Source organism: Dendropsophus ebraccatus, chromosome 1, assembly GCF_027789765.1.
Source record: "Dendropsophus ebraccatus isolate aDenEbr1 chromosome 1, aDenEbr1.pat, whole genome shotgun sequence".
Lineage (NCBI taxonomy): Eukaryota > Metazoa > Chordata > Amphibia > Anura > Hylidae > Dendropsophus > Dendropsophus ebraccatus.
In genome coordinates, this window is record NC_091454.1 from 76,085,892 (window position 1) to 76,107,341 (window position 21,450).

The 21,450-nt window shown below is 40.4% G+C and overlaps 1 protein-coding gene across 1 annotated transcript in view; it reads left to right on the forward strand.

Annotated features, from left to right (window-relative positions):
* STAB2 (stabilin 2) overlaps positions 1–21,450 on the forward strand; it is a 102,335-nt gene that overhangs the window by 23,404 nt on the left and 57,481 nt on the right. The window contains exons 9-24 of the mRNA XM_069973525.1: positions 8,967–9,100; positions 9,176–9,306; positions 9,753–9,832; positions 11,132–11,281; positions 11,699–11,842; positions 12,700–12,762; positions 12,861–12,977; positions 13,362–13,415; positions 13,758–13,838; positions 16,558–16,710; positions 17,117–17,179; positions 17,266–17,361; positions 17,506–17,592; positions 18,661–18,772; positions 19,927–20,107; positions 20,935–21,028. Coding sequence (XP_069829626.1) covers positions 8,967–9,100; positions 9,176–9,306; positions 9,753–9,832; positions 11,132–11,281; positions 11,699–11,842; positions 12,700–12,762; positions 12,861–12,977; positions 13,362–13,415; positions 13,758–13,838; positions 16,558–16,710; positions 17,117–17,179; positions 17,266–17,361; positions 17,506–17,592; positions 18,661–18,772; positions 19,927–20,107; positions 20,935–21,028 — 1,740 coding nt within the window. The remainder of the gene's footprint in view (positions 1–8,966; positions 9,101–9,175; positions 9,307–9,752; positions 9,833–11,131; positions 11,282–11,698; positions 11,843–12,699; positions 12,763–12,860; positions 12,978–13,361; positions 13,416–13,757; positions 13,839–16,557; positions 16,711–17,116; positions 17,180–17,265; positions 17,362–17,505; positions 17,593–18,660; positions 18,773–19,926; positions 20,108–20,934; positions 21,029–21,450) is intronic.

The window sequence follows — 21,450 nt, forward strand, 5'->3', positions numbered from 1 at the left end:
GTCTAAGAAACATTCTGCCATATGGAACGTCCTGAGAAACATTGCGCCTTATGGAATATCCTAAGAAACATTCCACCAATTGGAATGGTCTAAGAAACATTCCGCCACATAGAACGTCCTAAGAAAAATTTCACCACATAGAAAGACCTAAGGAACATTCCGCCACATGGAATGACCTAAGAGACATTCCGCCACATGGAATGATCTAAGAAACATTCCGCCACATGGAATGTCCTAAGAAACATTCTGCCACATGGAATGTCCTAAGAAACATTCCGCCATATGGAACGTCCTGAGAAACATTCCGCCTCATGGAATATCCTAAGAAACATTCCACCAATTGGAATGGCCTAAGAAACATTCCGCCACATAGAATGTCCCAAGAAAAATTTCGCCACATAGAAAGACCTAAGGAACATTCCGCCACATGGAATAACCTAAGAAACATTCCGCCACATGGAATGATCAAAGAAACATTCTGCCACATGGAATGATCTAAGAAACATTCCGCCACATGGAATGTCCTAAGAAACATTCCGCCACATGGAATGTCCTGAGAAACATTCCACCACATGGAATGTCCTAAGAAATATTTTGCCACATGGAACGTCCGAAGAAACATTCCGCCACATGGAACGGTCTAGGAAACATTCTGCCAAATGGAATGTCCTAAGAAACATTCCGCCACATGGAACGTCCTAAGAAACATTCTACCACAAAGAATGCCCGAAGAAACATTCCGCCAGAAGAAAGGCCCTAAGAAACATTCCGCCACATGGAACGCCCTAAGAAACATTCCGCCACATGGAACGTCCTAAGAAGCATTCCGCCACATGGAACGTCCTAAGAAGCAATCCGCCACAAGGAATGTCCCAAGAAACATTCCGCCACATGGAATGTCCTAAGAAACATTCCGCCACATGGAGCGTCCTGAGAAACATTCCGCCACATGGAATGTCCTAACAAACATTCCGCCACATGGAATGGCCTAAGAAACATTCCACCACATGAAATGTTGTGAGAAACATTCCGCCAAATGGAATGTCCTAAGAAACATTCCTCCACATGGAACGGTGTAAGAAACATTCCGCCACATGGAATGTCAAAGAAACATTCCGTCACATGGAATGTCCTAAGAAACATTCCGCCACATGGAATGATCTAAGAAACATTCCGCCACATGGAATGGTCTAAGAAACATTCCGCCACATGGAATGTCCTACGAAACATTCTGCCACATGGAACATCCAAAGAAACATTCCTCCACATGGAATGTCCTAAGAAACATTCCACCACATGGAATGTCAAAGAAACATTCTGTCACATGGAATGTCCTAAGAAACATTCCGCCACATGGAATGGTCTAAGAAACAGTCCGCTACATGGAATTTCCTGAGAAACATTCCGCCACATGGAATGTCCTACGAAACATTCCGCCACATGGAATGGTCTTAGAAACATTCTACCACATGGAACGTCCTAAGAAACATTCTGCCACATGAAACATCCAAAGAAACATTCCTCCACATGGAATGTCCTAAGAAACATTCCGCCACATGGAATGTCCTAAGAAACATTCCGCCACAGGGGATTTTATAAGAAACATTCCGCCACATGGAACGTCCTAAGAAACTTTCTGCCACATGGAACGTCCTAATAAACATTCCTTCACATAGAATGTCCTAAGAAACATTCCGCCACTTGGAACGTCCTGAGAAACATTCTGCCACCTGGAACGTCCTAAGAAACATTCCGCCACATGGAATGTTCTTAGAAACATTTCGCGACATGGAACGTCCTAAGAAACATTCCGCCACACGGAATTTCCTGAGAAACATTCCGCCACATGGAATGTCCTAAGAAACATTCCGCCACATGGAATGTCGTAAAAAAAGATTCCAACACATGGAAGGTCCTACGAAACATTCCGCCACATGTAATATCCTAAAAAACATTACGCCACATGGAACTTCCTAAGAAACATTCCGCCACATGGAATGTCCTGAAAAACATTCCGCCACAGGGAACGTCCTAAGAAACATTCCGCCAATTGGAATGGCCGAAGAAACATTCCACAACATGGAATGGACTAAGAAACATTCAGCCACATGGAATGGTCTGAGAAACATTCCACCGTATGGAACATCCTGAGAAACATTCCGTCTCATGGAATATCCTAAGAAACATTCCGCCATATGGAATGGCCTAAGAAACATTCCTCCACACGGAACGGCCTAAGAAACATTCCGCCACATAGAACGTCCTGAGAAAAATCTCGCCACATAGAACAACCTAAGGAACATTCCGCCACATGGAATGTCAAAGAAACATTCCGTCACATGGAATGTCCTAAGAAACATTCCGCCACATGGAATGATCTAAGAAACATTCCGCCACATGGAATGGTCTAAGAAACATTCCGCCACATGGAATGTGTTAAGAAACCTTCCGTCACATGGAACGTGTTAAGAAACATTCCGTCACATGGAACGTCCTAAGAAACATTTCGCTACATGGAACGTCCCAAGAAACATTCTGCCTTAGGGAATGTCCTAAAAAACATTCCGCCACATGGAATGTCCCAAGAAATATTCCACCACTTGGAACGTCCCAAAAAACATTCCGCCACTTGGAACGTCCTAGTAAAAATTCTGCCACATAGAATGTCCTAAGAAACATTCCGCCACATGGAACGTCCTAAGAACCATTCCGCTACATGGAATGTCCTAAGAAACTTGACTTCACATGGAATGTCCTAAGAAACATTCCGCCACATGGAATGGCCTAAGAAACATTCTGCCACATGGGACGGTCTAAGAAACATTCCGCCACATGGAACATCCTAAGAAACATTCCGCCACATGGAACGTCCCAAAAAACATTCCGCCACTTGGAACCTCCTGATAAAAATCCCGCCACATAGAATATCCCAAAAAACATTCCGCCACATGGGACGTCCTGAGAACCAGTCCGCCACATGGAACGTCCTAAGAAACATTTTGAAATGAAGAAGCGTAGGTCAGCACATCCAATAAAAATGTCGTCTTTATTTCCTAGTCCATTAAAACAACATATAGGCAGATACAAATAGAAAAGGTACCCACTAACGCGTTTCTGGCTATTAGCCCTTAATCATAGATGATCATAGATCATCTATGATTAAGGGCTCATAGCCAGAAACGCGTTAGATGTTGGACTAAGAAATAAAGACAAAATTTTTATTGGACGTGCTGACCTATGCTTCTTCGTTTCTACATATCCTGGTCTTCTTGGTCGTGCACTGGCTAGGTGAGCTGGACTATCTAATTACTTGGTCCTAAGAAATATTCCCCCACATGGAATGGTCTAAGAAACATTCCGCCACAAGGAATGTCCTAAAAAACATTCCGCCACTTGGAACGTCCTAAGAAACATTCCATCACATGGAATGTCCTAAGAAACATTCCGCCACATGGAATGACCTAAGAAACATTCCGCCACCTGGAACATCCTAAGAAACATTCTGCCACATGGAACGTCCTAAGAAACAGTCCGCCACATAAAATGGTCTAAGAAACATTTCGCCATATGGAATGTCCTAAGAAACATTCCGCCACATGGAATGACCTAAGAAACATTCCTCCACATGAAACGTCCTAAGAAATATTCTGCCACATGGAACGTACTAAGAAAAATTCCGCCACATGGAACGCCCTAAAAAACATTCCGCCACATGGAATGGTCTCAAAAACATTCCGCCACATGGAATTTCGTAAGAAACATTCCGCCACATGGAATGTCCCAAGAAACATTCCGCCTCCTGGAATGTCCTAAGAAACATTCCGCCACATGGAACGTCCCAAGAAACATTCCGCCTCATGGAATGTCTTAAGAAACATTCCGCCACATGAAATGTCCCAAGAAACATTCCGCCACATGGAATATCCTTAGAAACATTCCACCACATGGAAAGTCGTAAGAGACATTCCGCCACATAGAATGTCCTAAGAAACATTCCGCCACCTGGAACATCCTAAGAAACATTCTGCCACATGGAACGTCATAAGAAACATGCCATCACATGGAATGTCCTAAGAAACATTCCGCCACATGGAATGACCTAAGAAACATTCCGCCACATGGAATGTCCTAAGAAACATTCCTCCACATGAAACGTCCTAAGAAATATTCTGCCACATGGAACATACTAAGAAAAATTCCGCCACATGGAATGTCCCAAGAAACATTCTGCCTTCTGGAATGTCCTAAGAAACATTCCGCCACATGGAATGTCCCAAGAAACTATTCCGCCACATGGAATATCCTTAGAAACATTCCACCACATGGAAAGTCGTAAGAAACATTCTGCCACATAGAATGTCCTAAGAAACATTCTGCCACCTGGAACATCCTAAGAAACATTCTGCCACATGGAATGTCCTAAGAAACATTCCATCACATGGAATGTCCTAAGAAACATTCCGCCACATGGAACGTCGTAAGAAACATTCCGCCACATGGAATGGTCTAAGAAACATTCCGCCACCTGGAATGTCCTAAGAAACATTCCACTATATGGAATGTCCTTAGAAACATTCCGCCACATGGAACGTCCTAAGAAACATTCCGCCACATGGAATGGTCTAAGAAACATTCCGCCACATGGAATGTCCCAAGAAACATTCCGCCACATGGAATATCCTTAGAAACATTCCACCACATGGAACGTCCTAAGAAACATTCCGCCACATAGAATGGTCTAAGAAACATTCCGTCACATGGAATTTCCTAAGAAATATTCTGCCACATGGAACGTTCTACGAAACATTCCGCCATATAGAATGGTCTAAGAAACATTCCGCCACATGGAATGTTCTAAGAAACATCCCGCCACATGGAATGTCCTAAGAAACATTCCGCCACATGGAACGTCCTAAGAAACATTCCGCCACATGGAATGGTCTAAGAAACATTCCGCCACATGGAATGTCCTAAGAAACATTCCACTATATGGAATGTCCTTAGAAACATTCCGCCACATGGAACGTCCTAAGAAACATTCCGCCACATGGAATGGTCTAAGAAACATTCCGCCACATGGAATGTTCTAAGAAACATCCCGCCACATGGAATGTCTTAAGAAACATTCCGCCACATGGAACGTCCTAAGAAACATTCTGCCACATAGAACGTCTTAAGAAACATTCTGATACATGGAACGTCTTAAGAAACATTCTGCCACATGGAATGACCTAAGAAACATTACGGGACATGGAATGGTCTAAGAAACATTCCGCCACATGGAATGTCCTAAGAAACATTCCACTACATAGAATGTCCTCAGAATTATTCCGCCACATGGAACGTCCTACGAAACATTGCGCCACATGGAACGTCCTATGAAACATTCCACCACATAGAATGGTCTAAGAAACATTCCGCAACATGGAATGTCCTAAGAAACATTCCACACATGGAATGACCTAAGAAACGTTCCGCCACATGGAATGGTCTTAAAAACATTCTGCCACATGGAATGTCCTAAGAAACATTCTGCCACATGGAACGTCCTAAGAAACATTCCGCCACATGGAATGGTCTAAGAAACATTCCGCCACATGGAATGTCCTAAGAAACATTCCGCCACATGGAATAGTCTAAGAAACATTGCGCCACATGGAATGACCTAAGAAACATTCCACCACATGGAATGGTCTAAGAAACAGCATGCATCATTACCTTTAGTATGTTCAGGGTTAACCTTTGATCAGACGTCGGTATTTAGTTGAGCAGGTACTGATCACCTGCGCGCATGAGTAATGAAGCCCCATCTTACGAAACATCGCACGGCAGGGGAGAGGACGCCTAGCCTCTAACTATCTCCAGTGCTCTGTTCACACGCAGCCGAACCTACTACAAGTCACTGAGATTTTCAGTGTCTTCTTATAGGTAATCCAGGCAGTAGGAGCAGCGACAGCCGACTGCTGCTATCTTTTATGGGCTGTCCAAACGTTGTAGCAATCACCCAGACATCCCCCCCGCAGCTTTCCGCGGCCCCCGACTCTTACCCGTTTGCTGCCGGTGCCTGTAAGAGCACCAGTAGTGGGCTGAGGAGCGAGGAGCAAGCAAGCACTGTCCTGATAGTTCGGCACTTACTTGCTCCCTCTCAGTGTCCCATGTAATAGAAGCTTTAGTTCTAATGTAAGTGGTCTAGAGTTAGGCTGGGTTCACACTGCGTTTTCAGCATCCGTTTAACAGATCCGTTTTTTTTAACGGTCAAAAAAGTAGTGTCAACGGTACTTTATTGTCCATCAAAAAAAACGCATCCGTTTGGATCCGTTTTTTTATAATGAAAGTCAATGAAAAAACAGATCAAAAACGGATGCACACAAATGCATCAGTTTTTTGCAAAAAACGGATATGTTAAACGGATGCTAAAAACGCAGTGTGAACCTAGCCTTAGAATAGATACACTGGAGAAAAAAAGTCTATGGCCAGCTCCCAGCGATATGCTTGCTCTCCTAGATCACATCGAAAGATAGAGCACGGAGATTGAAGCCCCTGGATTCCGGGGTACCAATAGCAAGAAAAAACATGGATTCCTCCAGCTCAAGTAAAATTCAACTTTATTGATTCCAAACGTCTAAAATAATAGCCGACGCGTTTCGAGCCTACTTGGCTCTTATTCATGGCATCTATACAATTAGACAAACAGACTAAGTGTTAAAATACAAAAATACAAAATACACACATGGTTAAAACAAAATCCGTATATACATGTAAATACACACACATAGAAAAACACAGACACACAGGGCCAGATGCCTATATATCATGGATTGGAACCTCAATGAACTAAAGACGGCTAACTATCTTGTACCCCGTATAATAATCCATGTAACCATCCTGTGTCCAGTACACTAACCTAAATGCATGAAAAATACACATTATACTCCAGAAAAATATCCGGATCAATTAATCTGATTAGTGTTGGATTCCATCGCAACCTTTACCAAAAGTAGCAAATACAACTGTACATATATCTTATATAAGACAAGAGAAAACAACGGAATACCTGTGACCGCAAAATCTAGGGGAAAACATTTTCATCCCAAAGCGGAAAGAGAGGAAAAAGGTCACCAGAGAGCATCAGAGCCCTGTAATAACATGAATAATAATATAGATACAATAATCTGTCTAGGTAATAACGGAAACCAAATACAGAGAAAACAAAAGTCTCAATCAGCAGCAAACATGTTGCACATGGAGAAGGGTTGGGGGCAAGAACTGCCCTCTTACTCACCTCCGGGACCATGGTAGCAGGAGAGATAGCTTACACCGGCACCTGCCTAGCCAGCATCTAGAGTAGATGTCCATAGCTCTGGCTTAAAAGCAGGTGATCCGGATATGGTCTCCTGCATCACATCCGCCCGGTGGAACGCAAACTGCGTTCCACCGCCGGCGAATGGCAGCACAGTCTAATGGCCTCCTGCGTCACATCCGCCCGGTGGAACGCAACATGCGTTCCACCGCCGGCAAAACGCAGTACTAATGTCTAAGGATTTACAAATGGAGTGACATGCATAAAAGACCACTAGATTTGTTCCCCACACCCCCAACAATGTGTATGGCTGGTTAGCCTAAATATATGTGAGGATAGTTAGAAATACTTTGGCGATGCGTTCCAGAGTGGAACGCATCTGCTGTATAACATATCCGCCCGGTGGAGCGCAAATTGCGTTCCACCGCCGGAAAGATGCCCCCCCCACTGAACAAAATAAAAATAGTGATATGGGGGCATATACTAAAATACCAATAATAAGAGGTTGCACATATAATATAGATAGTATATTGCAAACAAAGAGAGGATGTTGTTACAGACATAGGAAGGATGAAGAGATAAGGAAAATGATGCCTTACTAAAAAATTTTTCCATAAACCGATATATAGTAGAAGCCATCAGTATAACAACATCAAATCACTCCTAATGTTCAGCCCGTGAGGTGTCCATGTGCCCAATTTAAAAATCCACTCGGCTTCCTTCCTAAGTAGTTTCTTCCTCCAATCACCACCCCTAATTGGTTCATGTACCCTCTCGATGGCGAAACATCTAAACGTATTAGAATAGATAGTCTAAAGATTTAACAAAACTGTGAAAAACTATAATAAATCCAGAACACAGTCATGTTTGCACAGAGAATTGGATATTGTTAGAGACAAACTCTTCCTTCCTACAGTGGCTGTGTAAATAGTGCACTAAGGTGTTGTTACATTATAGCAGTGGAAATAAATAGTCAATAGAGAGAAATGTCACAACATTATATATATATATATATATATATATATATATATATATATATATATATATATATATAGTCCTGAGGGAGTATCAGAGTACAGCCCCCTACCCCATACGCCATATACCAGGATAGGGGATAACAAGCTGAATGGTGGGGGTTTGACTATCTGGACCCTCACTAATTCTAAGAATGGGGATACAATCATCCCACAAGGAATGGAGGATAAAAAGCTCAGATGAGAATGCACCTTTAAGAAAACCCCTGTTTATGTAGATCTATAACCCTTGGAGAACAGCTGCTATATTGCCAGGGGAAGCCGCAGTTGACCTCACATTTCCTCTGCTTTGTCACTACAATGAAAATGTAGTATGACATGCCAGCAACTACTAACCAGGCATGCATTGCATAAAAGCACAATCCTGACATAGAAGAGGTCACGTCCTAACTTTACTCTATGCCCTAATAGCATTTTTGGCCTTTGAGACAAAAAAAAAGCTGCTGTAAGTAGCTCTGGCAGCATGTGCCCTCTCATGTATTTCACCAGTTGCCATACATTTAAATGTAATCTTACAAGTGTTAACATAACAGAAGACACATCCATACTATGGCATAAATGTGTTAACTGCATTAATAACAGTGTAATACCTGTTGTAATGAACATTCTTGATTTTTATTTTTTTGTTCCAGTCTCATTGTGACTGTGAAGAAGGATACAGTAACTTTCAGCCAGGAATTGGGTGTCAGCTTATAGATGTGTGTGCAACAAAAAATACATGCAGCACATATGCCAACTGCACCACTGTTGCTCCTGGGCGAATAGAGTAAGTGTTTATTTTCTTGTATATATACATAATGTCTTCATGATCCTATTTAATAACACCAACCATGTTTGACAGATGTGTATGCCAGAAAGGTTATACCGGTGACGGGAAAGTGTGCTATGGAAATATATTGGAACGTATGAGAGAAATTAACAGTAAACCAGGACAGTGGCAGGGAAAACTTTCCACTGCGATAAGCTTGTTTGGTAAGTGCTTATTTTTATTTGTTATGTGAAAGAATAGTCCATGAATAATTTCATCCTGGAAAACCGCTTCAAGGCTATGTTCACACTGCGTAAAAACACGGCTGTATTTCATAACAATGGCTGTATTTGCGCAAACAACGTCTGTTATTGGCAAAATAACTGCCGTTGTTTACGCAAATACGGCCGTTGTTATGAAATATGGCCCTGTTTTTTACGTAGTGTGAACCCTGCCTTAAGCAAATTAGTATCCACTTGCCACCCCCCAATCGCTTGTACCATTGGATAGCTACATTCATTCCTGTCCTGGGAGGAATGAATGGAGGTAGGAAGTTGGCCCTGACCCAACTCCAACCTCAATACTTTACACTATACCCTTCCTTTGTACTATTTATGTCATTTCCTCTTATAAAAACCACTAAAACATTATCTGTTTCTTTTTCCCAAAGAGGAGTATTCTTGGCCACTGTCTTCTCTGGGGCCATTCACTGTTCTAGTTCCTATAAACAAAGGCATCAAAGCAAAAGATGTAAGTATATTAATATATTAGATTGATTTTGGGTAGGAGACAATTTGTGAAATAAACTACTTAGCTCAATTTGTCTTCTTTACACTGTTTTTAAGGAGGTATATCTTAATTGTCACAAATAGCTATACCAGAAAGAGAGAGCAGGAATATGAAGTTTAAGTGACAAATTACTATGAGTATATAGTAAAAAAATATTTTTTAATGATCACAAAATAATCTAAAATTGGCCTCACATACCCACACAGACAAGGATGGGGACCCCTCTTTAATGGAAAGAGCCCCTGATATTACTCATGTTGATTGAAGGCCAAAATAATTGTCTTAGGACCCTATTACATGGGACGATTATCGTGTGGAAAATTCTTATATCGCTCACATTTAAACGATAATCTTTCTATATGTTTGCAGGTAGGGATGGTCCGAACCTGCCGAGGTTCGGGTTCGTATGAACCCGAACACTCGGTATCAGATTCCCGCTGTCTGCCCGCTCCGTGGAGCGGGTGGATACAGCGGGAGGACCGCCTGGAAAACTGGGATACAGCCTAAGGCTATGGCTGTATCCCAGTTTTCCAGGCGGTCCTCCCGCTGTATCCACCCACTCCACGAAGCGGGCAGACAGCGGGAATCATTACCGAGGGTTCGTACGAACCCGAACCGAACTCGGTTTGGACCATCCCTAATTGCAGGCAACAATGGAAAAATCATTTGAGTGTGTCGTTGATCGCATCTTTTAAGCTAACCATAAAATCATTGTTAGTCATTTGATAACCATTTACTATATGTTTGCTAAATATTCACTAACCATCCTTCTTTTGCTGGGATCAGAAAAAGTAAACAATCTTAGTAAAGATCATAGGAACAATCACATTGAGAATCTGTGGTCAATCCTCAAAAGCGGATGGACAAACAAAAGTTTGGAATTTGATGATGATACACTGCAGGCTCTCATCATGCAAAAATGGGTTCTCATCAGGCAGGACTTAGCAAAGAAACGGATGTCCAGTAAACCAGAGAAAATTGCAACATTCTTTCAAAAAAGAAGGGTGAACACTGTAGTGAGTCTCTGCATACATTTAATGCATTTGTCAATAAAAGTTTAGAAACTTATGAAATCCTTAGAATTGTATGTCAGTATACCATAAAAACATCTGACTAAAAGATCTATAAACTTTGAAGGAAACTGTGAAAACCAAAATTTTTTATTAGTCTAAAGCTTTTGGCCAGGACTGTGCATAACTCTATTTATAGCTGTATATTGAGTATGGTATGGGTAAATAAGACATTTCTTTTTAATTTTAGATAAAGAATCTCAAATCAAGTAAGGAAAATATTTTGTACTTTATCAAGCTTCATATGATAGCCGGCCAGCTGAATGCTGAAGATTTTAACAGCACAGATTTAATTTATACACTGACTGGAAAATCAGGGGAAATAATAGCCGGTGACACGGTGAGATGATTTATATGCTTGGAATCTGTACTCTTAATAGCGTAAGACAAAGTTAACAATTAGAGATGAGCCCACCTCGAGCATGCTCGAGTCCATCCGAAGCCGATCATTCGGCATTTGATTATCGGTGGCTGCTGAAGTTGGATAAAGCTCTAAGGTTGTCTGGAAAACATGGATACAGCCAATGACTATATCCATGTTTTCCACATAGCCTTAGGGCTTTATCCAACTTCAGCAGCCACCGCTAATCAAATGCCAAAAGTTCGGGTTCGGATGGACTCGAGCATGCTCGAGGTTCGCTCGTCTCTATTAACAATGTTTCAGAGTTTAGGTGGTTACTATTATAAACTCTATTGAGTCAACATAGATTGTAATTCTTCAATCAGAATGGAATTTACAATTTACTTTAATCTGTAGGATAATGAGTTGAAAATAAGGATTCGTGGAAGTAAGAAGCGAGGAAAAATTCTACAAAAAAATATAATTGCCTCCAATGGAATCCTGCATATCATAGACAAGGCAATGGATTTTGTGGAACCAACTCTGGAAGGCAACACCAAAGTAAGTCATCAATAATTTGTAAGCTCATAGGCCCAGATTTGTCAACCTTTTCATAACACAGGGACATAGTTTTTGTTGGGTTCTGAGTGCTCCGATCTCCGTCTCACTGCATGAGACTAATCCATAAACTTATGGAGCTTGTCTTGTGCACCAAGATGGAAATCACTGGTAGGCAAAATGAGAAGCCATAACCCACATTATACAGTATAAAGGAAATGGTAAAGGTCCGAGCACCCGACCTCAACTGATCAAAACTTTTGACATGTGGAACATGTCAAAAGTTTTTTTAAAATCACAGTAAAACTTTTAAAGGGAAAACTTGCTTGTTTGCCCCCCACACTGCCATTCCATATCTCCACGGTTGATTCTCCAAACTTTTGTTTGCTAACATTGTAAGGACTGTGGAGTGGGATCCCTACACAGACTAAGGGCCCTATTACACAAACAGATTATCTGAAAGGTTTTTTTTTAAGCCAAAACCAGGAATGGATTTGAAAAGAGGAGAAATCTCAGTCTTTCCTTTATTGCCTGTTCTCTGTTTATAGTCTGTGCCTGGCTTTGGCTCAAAAAATCTGTCAGATAATCTGTTGATGTAATAGCACCACTGGGGAAGGGGAGGGTGTTAACTACAGCTACCAGGGCACCACTAGCAGCTTAACTACAGCTTCCAAGAGCACCACTGTCAAAGGGGGATAGTGTTAGTGCAATATTTAGTGTTAAGTGATGATCTCACTGTTATTCTGTAGTAATTCAAAAGCAGTCATCCACTGTGTCAATTAGTGAGGTCTGAGCATTGAGCTGTCACCATGTCACTGTCACTTTTTATTGTGGTAAAAATGCGTTAACTTTATTTTTAGGAGACAATCATGGAAATACTACAAGACAATGGCAGATACAATCGTTTCAGGTTTCTGCTGGAGGTAGGCTTTTTTTTTTATATATCTTTTTAAGTGTTTTGTTATCAACCATGGCATTGGAATATTGCAGTCTTTTATATCACGTGTGTTATGTTGAACAGAAATGTAACCTTGGCCCAGATCTAGAAAAGGATGGACCCTACACAGTCTTTGTACCCAACAATGCTGCTCTGTCTGAAATGGATAATGGAACACTGGACTACCTGTTATCCAAAGAGGTGCAGATGCTTTCTACATTGTCTTTACATTGCACGACCTTGTCTGATAAGATGGCCTCAATATCAGATTGTACCAGCAAATGCAATAAAACCGAATTGCTTAGTCCCATGTTAGGCATATATGACATAATGAGAGGAAGTGGTTTCATTTTTTGAAATCCTAGGACAACATAGGCCCAGACAGTATTTGACTGTTCTTTGACAGAATGTCTAAAAAAGACATTTTCAGTACTACTTTAATGTAGACAATTGAATAGACAGTAGTACTAGTACTACTTCAATGTAGACAATTGTAGACAAATGTAGACAATTGTTTCATGCATTCATAGTCCCAATGGCTTTTAGAAAGTAATGTGTTATTGGTTGCATTGTATATGTACACAGGGCTCTAGGAAACTTCTCGAGCTGTTGAGGTACCACATTGTTTCATCTGCTCAGGTAAGTGTAACTTATTATATCTTTCACCATGCTGCTGTGTCGTTACCATTCTAGCCCAAATTTATGCATATCCTCAAGCTTTTCTAACTATGTGAACTACTTCCCACATTGGTGGCCACATTGCTATAAAATAGACACAATTACTATGGTCACTGTTAGTTATTCTGTAAAATAGTAAGATGGTAGATGGAACATGGCTTTATTAGGGTGGTTGCTGTGACTGTATGCAGAAGATGGTTCAGAATGAATGAATACATAATTAAGGCTAGTCTGTGTTCAAATGGTAAACATTGTGTTCTGTGGTTATATTACTTGTATCATACCTTTTGTTGTTTTCTACAGCTGGATGTGGCAAATATTATCTCTTCTACTCAAATTATGAGTATGGCAAATCAGTTAATCCAGTTTCAGACAACAAGCAATGTAAGTATTAGATATGTTCTACTACCTGTAAGATGTTATGGTACATATGATAAAGCGTTGCTTTTTCTTTCAGCAGTGTTCTCTGACTGTCTCTTGCCATAATGGAAATACAGATAAAATACTGTAGATTAAATTATTATTTTATGATCTATAGAGGTCAGTAACTCAGTTTTCAGGATTCCACTCAAGAAGTATAACAAGTAACCTCTGGCCACCATTGCACAGTTAGAAATGGGGCTTCATTACCCCATGGATCCCATCATTACGAGGGGGCTGAGAAATTCCTTACTTTGCCCCCTTTAAGTTGGAATTGAGAAATGAATTTGATAATGAAGCTAAACCCCTGGGTGTTCTACAACCTCAACAGACCCCGCAACAAACTTATCAATTCAACCTTAAATTAAACATAGTAATAAGAATCATTAACATCTAATTTTTGCACGTTCACTTAAAGGGGTTGGCCACTTTATAGTAAAATTGCTCAGTGTACAGTATTAGTTACTGTACTCTCTGTATATACTGACAGCAGCTCTCTGTGTACCTCATAGAGCTAATATCAGACTCCCCTCCTCCAGGCTGTGCTGCCCTGCTCTGTGGTGTTTTGGTCCATAAGATTTCTGACATGAAGAAGCATGTGACCAAGCCCTGCCCCCCCCCCCCCCCCCAGTGTCCACCACTGAGCCTGTATATGTCTATGGAGGACACAGGGGACAGGGCCTGGTCACATGCTCCTCCATGTCAGCCACATGAAACAAAACAGAGCAGGGCAGCACAGCCTGGAGGAGGGGAGTCTGATTTTAGCTCTATGAGGTACACAGGGAGCTTCTGTCAGTAATTCCAGGGAGCACACTTACTAATACTTTGTACTGACCTATTTTACTATAAAGTGGCCAACCTCTTTAAGAAACTTTTATATGGAATTACATAATTTTTTAAAATTCTAACTAGAAGGGGGCAAAGCCAGAAACTTTTTACCCTCCCCCGTACCAAGTTCAGAAAATGAAAATGATAAAAAAAAGTGATACTTACTTCCATACAAGTCTGCTCAGCTACCTAATGAATTTCTCTATATCCTTCTGTCAGCGATATTTTTGGTGTTAGATTTTGCTTGCAGACTAGGTAGGTTTAGAATGTTGACTCTGAAAATCGTATAGAATGTTGACATAGAATGTTGAGTTAGAACAGGGGTGGGAAACCTTCGGCCCCCGATATCTCCTGATGCAGCCCGCGGACTTGTGTGCCACACTTACAGCACTCTCCTGTGTCCAGCGGCGATGTGCTTATCATAAATTATTGCAGCGGCTGGTGGATGCGGTGTCTGCCAGCTCCTATAAGCCAGATCAGGGCATGTCTTTTTCCTCCTGAGGGTGGTGCATGATGACAACATCTCATCATGCACCGCCTGAAGACGCGTGCTGCCCCGGCACAGACTAAAAGACCAGGCCAGTGCTGGAGCGGAGGAAAGTAGAATGTTTATTGTTTTTATTTGGTACTAAGTACCAGGGCACCACTTGGGAGGTTAACCACAGCTACCAGAGCACCACTGGGGAAGGGGAGGGTGTTAACTACAGCTACCAGGGCACTACTAGCAGGTTAACTACAGCTTCCAAGAGCACCACTGTCAAAGGGGGATAGTGTTAACTACAGCTACCAGGGCACCCCACTGGGGGGTTAACTACCAGAGTACCACTTCGGGGGGGGGGGGGGTTAACCACTGTTACCAAGGGTATGAATAGGGGGTTAACTACAGTTTCCAGGACATCAATGAGGGGGTTAACTACAGCTACCAGGGCACCGCTGAAGAGTTAGCAACAATGCTAAGGGCATCAGGGGGAGGGTAATACTTTGCCTTGCCCTGGGTACTGCCAACCTGCACTACGCCATAAGCAATGACCATTTAGTATATGGCCCTCAAAAGATTTTATAAATGGCCCTCAACAGAAAAAGGCTCCCTACCCTGGCTTAGAATGTTAACATTCAATTTTGGCTTAGAATGACATGGAATGTTGTCATTAAATGTTGGTATAGAATGTTGACATAGAGTGTTTCCTTCCACAGAATGTTGACATAAATTGTGGACATGAAATGTTAGCATATAATGCTGTATAGAATGTTGGCATAGAATGTAGGCCTAGAATTTTTTACTAGAATGTTGGCAATTCATTTTGTCATAGAATGGTCGATGAAAGTGAATCAACTATGTTTTTGTAGATATCAAAAAAGCATTCAGAACATAGCTTTGTCGCCTGTGTCAATGTTTTTATTTTAATTTATTTTCATATTTGAGCTCTGAAAAGTGTCAAAGAGGTAGGACCTATCATTCTCTATGCCCTAGCACTGTTTTGCCTTACCTATGCCCATCGCTTGTATAATCAGCAACTTACACTGTGCTTACAACACAGTGAGGAGTAGCAGTGCTAGGGCTCAGGGAATAATAGGCTCCGTCTCTATGACACTTTTCACATAAACAATAAAGATTTTTTATTAAAATAAAAACACAGGCATAGGCAACAAAGGTTTTCTGAATGTTTTAACTGATATTTATTCAACAGTGCCACCAGCTTCGTAAGCGGTTAGGGGGTCTCAGATTCACTTTCAAAAGTTTATCGTACAGATGTCAAATGCTTTGTTAAAGTTTGTCATAATCAATGTTTTACAAAAGAAAATACTATATAGCATTGATTAACAGACAAGCTTTTTTTGTTGCTTTCTATTAAAGGGACAAATTCTTGTCAATGGTGAAGAGGTTGAGGAAGCTGATGTTGCAGCAAAGAATGGCCGTATTTATACTCTGGATGGTGTTCTCATACCACCTTCTATACTGCCCATTCTGCCACATAGATGTGATGAAACGAAGCATGAGATAAAACCTGTGAGTGGATTATCAATACATTCTATAAATGATTCGTGGACTAGTGTGAATAACAGAGGGTAATGCAGTATATGGCATGTCAGGACGGAACGTGGTCACTGTATGAGGCATACCCTTTACACAATAGGTCATGTCAATAGAACCAGAATTGTGTATATTGTTGACACTGAATATTTGTAGTTAACATACTAAATTTTTAATGAGAGGAAGTTCCCAAGTGGGTTTCCTGCTTTGGGTCTTGTAAAAATACCCATTTTATTGCCGTAAACCAGTGAATTATTATGTATTGCAATAATGCAATGTTACTGTACCTTGTTTTTCTCAACTTTTATTTTTTTTATAAAAACTTTTGTTCAGTGATTCAGTTATGCACTGAAAACAGTTAAAAGCTGTATTTTTCCCTTAGGGCTCCTGTGTTTCCTGTACTATGGTCCTCTTCAGTAAATGTCCGTCAGGAACCTCAGAAACAGTAAGAACCTAAATGTCTTAATCAATGTATTGGAATATTTTCACAGACTGTCACTAGCCATAACATGGGTTTCATTTGTTTTTTAGTCTCTCTTTACACACCAATGTACCTACCACAAATCTGTTATGAGTAGTGACTATACAGTGGGAGGGTGCTCAAGATACTGTAACGTCACTGTTGCGGTAAGTCTTGTTTTAAACTTAAGTATCCATCTACCTTGTCCCCATAAATGTACTTAATTGTCCATAAAAAAAAACAACAACAATGCATTAAAAGAATGGCTTTGTGCAATTGTAACTCAAAGGTTGCTTATAATTGTTTTGCAGGTGCCCAAATGCTGCAAAGGATTTTATGGCCTTGAATGCCGACCTTGTCCTGGTGGCTTTACTTTCCCATGCTCAGGAAATGGTGCGGTAAGTGGAAAGCATGCCATCAAATGTTTCAGCAAAACACTGAAAAGCTGCAAAACCTTGCCTTACTTAATCTCCCATAATTCTTTGCATTATTGCTGAGAAAAATCAGCATCACAACAGACACTGTATAATAATCTGATAAATAAAATATTAATGCCCTATTGCATTAGCCTATTAAAACTTTTAGGAGGACATTTATCAAAATGCACCCCTGGCATACACCATGGACAAAGAGCAGATTCACCCTTTTTGTGTTGTACCTCAGACAGTAGCGGATTACAATAGGTCCTTTTTCGGGCGGTAGCCCGGGGCCCTGAGCTCCTGGGGGCCCATGGCCACCCAAAAAGACTTTTACTTTCAGTGGTATACTGTCTCCTGGCTATATTTCTGCCATGAGTTGCAAAAAATCGCAGCTTTTTTACCTCAATTTTGCACAAATCAAGGCATCATGATATTATACAGTAGTCAAAGATATTCAGGACTTTTATGTAGAATATATCTACATAAACTGTTGAGGAATATGATTCTAAAACATATATGTATAATACATATGTAGTATATTTATTTAAAAAACAATTCATTTGATATATCTTAGTACAAGACTGACACTTCCACCAATATTATGTCCACAAATCTATGCCTCATATTATGTCTTGTATCGAGTTGCCATGCAGTATACATGTTTTTACAGTTGAACTTTTTAGTAGTTTTGGGGCTGCAAGACACCTTTTTGGTTATTAAAAGAAAATGGTCACATCCCTCACCTTGTTAAAACCCTTGTATCAGAACAAATGTGGTTTTCAAACTCTTACCCATTTTTTTCCCCATTAGAACCACAGAATCCATGCCATTTCCTGCTGTTGGTGTCTTCTGGGGAACCTCTAACCAGTTTCTAAAGAGCTCCAGATTCCTCTTTTAAAAATATATTAATCTAAAAATACAATACCTTATATTTAATAAGAATTGACTACTATCTTAAAAGACGTGTGATACTTTATTTACCTAGTCACTGACAATGCCTTTCAACAGTTTGCTGTCATCATCTGTTTGTTGTTTTTTATTCTTCAGTGTATGGATGGAATGACAGGCAATGGGACATGTGTCTGTGATGAAGCATTTACTGGCTCTAACTGCGAACGTTGTTTGGATACAGACAGATATGGACCTCGCTGTGACAAAAGTATGAGCCAATAAATATATTATCTTAGGTGTACTGTATGTAAAATACATCTGGAACCCATATGCATTTAAGAGTTGCTGCAGACAGGCTTTGTGTGCACACAGGCTTTTTTTGGGGGTGTTTTGGTATGTATTTTTAGCCAAAAATCTCAACGTTCATTCCGTTATATGCCATTTGGATTGTTTTTACCTTTTTTTTTTTTTTGTGCTAACTCTTTTTCTAGATTCTTTTTACATTCTTTTGGTTGTAGAGGAAAAATTGAGAGGTTATTTGCAAAGCAGATGTTTACATCCTAAAATATGCGCCAAAATGTGCCCAAAAATTGACCATTTTTGACGTAAACAGCTCAAAAGAAGTCAATAACGGAAGTAAACTTAAAGTAAATGTGAGCTAACATAGTTCATTGGAATTCAATGGTAACAGAAGGGTGTGTTTTTGGGACATTTGATGTCCCAATTAGAGTTGAGCGAGCATGCATCGGTGTGCTCGACCAAGCTCAATGCTCAATTAAGCACCTCATGGTGCTTGGTATACAAAAAGATTGTTAAAAGGCACATTGCATTTAATTGTACTTACCACTCTATGAATGATTGGCATATGGACTTTTGATTGAATTCTCAGATGAATGGGTGTGAACTTTAGGCTAAGGGTGTGTGTTTAGGAGCTTTATAATCCCCCTCCCCCATCTTTCCTAAACATGATATATTATTATTTTTGAATTGATCACAAGTCCTCTTTATGACAGACCAATCAAATCTATTCTGGTTGGATTACATGCTACACTCTACAGGTTTTACACTACCTCCAGAAATTGCCAAGACTATAGTGTGCACACTATGGAATACGCGCAGAGACTTCAAGTGTACATGTCAATTCGCTGGTGAATATCATCGAGTCTATGGGACAGGCGGACCTTCAGGTAGAGGCATTGCGTCGGAATCCGCTTGAAGTCTCTGTGCATTTTCCGTAGTGTGCACATACCCTAAGACTATAAAAATGCATGCAATGAATAAAAGAACACCACCAGAAATACTTTTATAATTGTGTTGGTCAGACATATTGATGTTCTAAATGTTTATTCTGCAAATGAAGGTTTATGGGAAAGGCTGTCAAATTTACAATCAGTATACTAATTTAATGTAATTCTGCCTTAGAATGTGGATGTGTCCATGGAAGATGCAATAACCATATAGACAGTGATGGCAGCTGCCTGAGTGGATCCTGTAAACCTGGATTTACAGGACAGTTCTGTGATAGGAGGACTGCTCCATGCGGACCACTTGTTACATTCTGCCATGCTCATGCAGACTGCGTATACAACAATGGCTTGCCCAGGTAATTATAATACAGTCAGTCAGAGAGTCTGGTAAGTCCAGTCTGCAAGTGTACATTTCAAAACTGGAAAATTTATCTTGTGTGGGTTTTTTTTATACACTTTTAAACCTTCATAATATCTAATATGTCATGAAACATGCTACCATGATAGTATGTAATAGAAGTGATACCATCACTTATCGGTGCTGTCTGAATTTTATTGGAGACACCAAGGACTAAATAAAAAAAAATCAAAGTTCATTATGTGGCACAGAGGGCAAATATTTGTATAATTTATGTGTAACCACTTGTTTATGCACATATTGGCCCTCTGCACAAATTGTTGCAGAGAGGCAGGGAATGGGCGGGCAGTGTCCATGTCCATACGCATTTACTACTATTTACACAAAAAAATATCTTTGTGAAATATCACTGCATGCACCTGTACATAGATCCTGTAAGCCTGTGCACTGGCGGAGGGATTTTTAAGACTGGCATAGGAAATGTCGGTCTTATTGAATCCCCCTTCCCCCCAATGTATTAAAAATTGTATCAAACGTTGAATTTAGGCTGTTTTCTTATACAGTGTATGCACTGATGACTGCATTTCTTTTGATATTAATAAAACACATTATTGGATTAAAAAATTTCGTTTTTTTTAAATACCTATTTATACCTATAAAAAAAATTGTTTCCTGTTAAATGTTTACTTTTACTGAATGCATTCAGAAATGTGGATGTGGTGAGGAGTTAGAATACATAACATATAATACATATCACATGCATTTTTACACATGGCTGTGCATCAATATTTTAAGTAATACATTATCTCTATCTTTTTTGTTCAGCTGTGTTTGTAAGTTAGGATATGAAGGCGATGGGATAAACTGCAGAGAAACAAATGCCTGTTTGGTTTCAGACAGATCCCCCTGCAATGTTAACGTGAGTCTCACCCCCAAATAAATGAATGTGGTGCTTATTACTTTTACTATTACTTTTTATCACAGTCCATTAAAGGGAAACTCTGGAAAGTTATACAGATTTGTTTCTAAATTTACTTCCATTTAAAATCTCCAGTCTTCCAGTACGTATCAGCTGCTGTATGTCCTACAGGAAGTGGTGTATTTTTTCCAGTCTGACACAGTGCTCTTTGATGCCACAGGAACTGTCCAGAACAGTAGCAAATGCCCATAGAAAACCTCTCCTGCGCTGGACAGTTCCTGTCATGGACAGATGGCGGCAGAGAGCACCATGTCTGACTGGGAAGAATCCACCACTTTCTGCACAACATATAGCAACTACTGGAAGGCTTAAGATTTTTAAAAAGAAGTAATTTACAAATCCGACATATGCGCTGACATAGA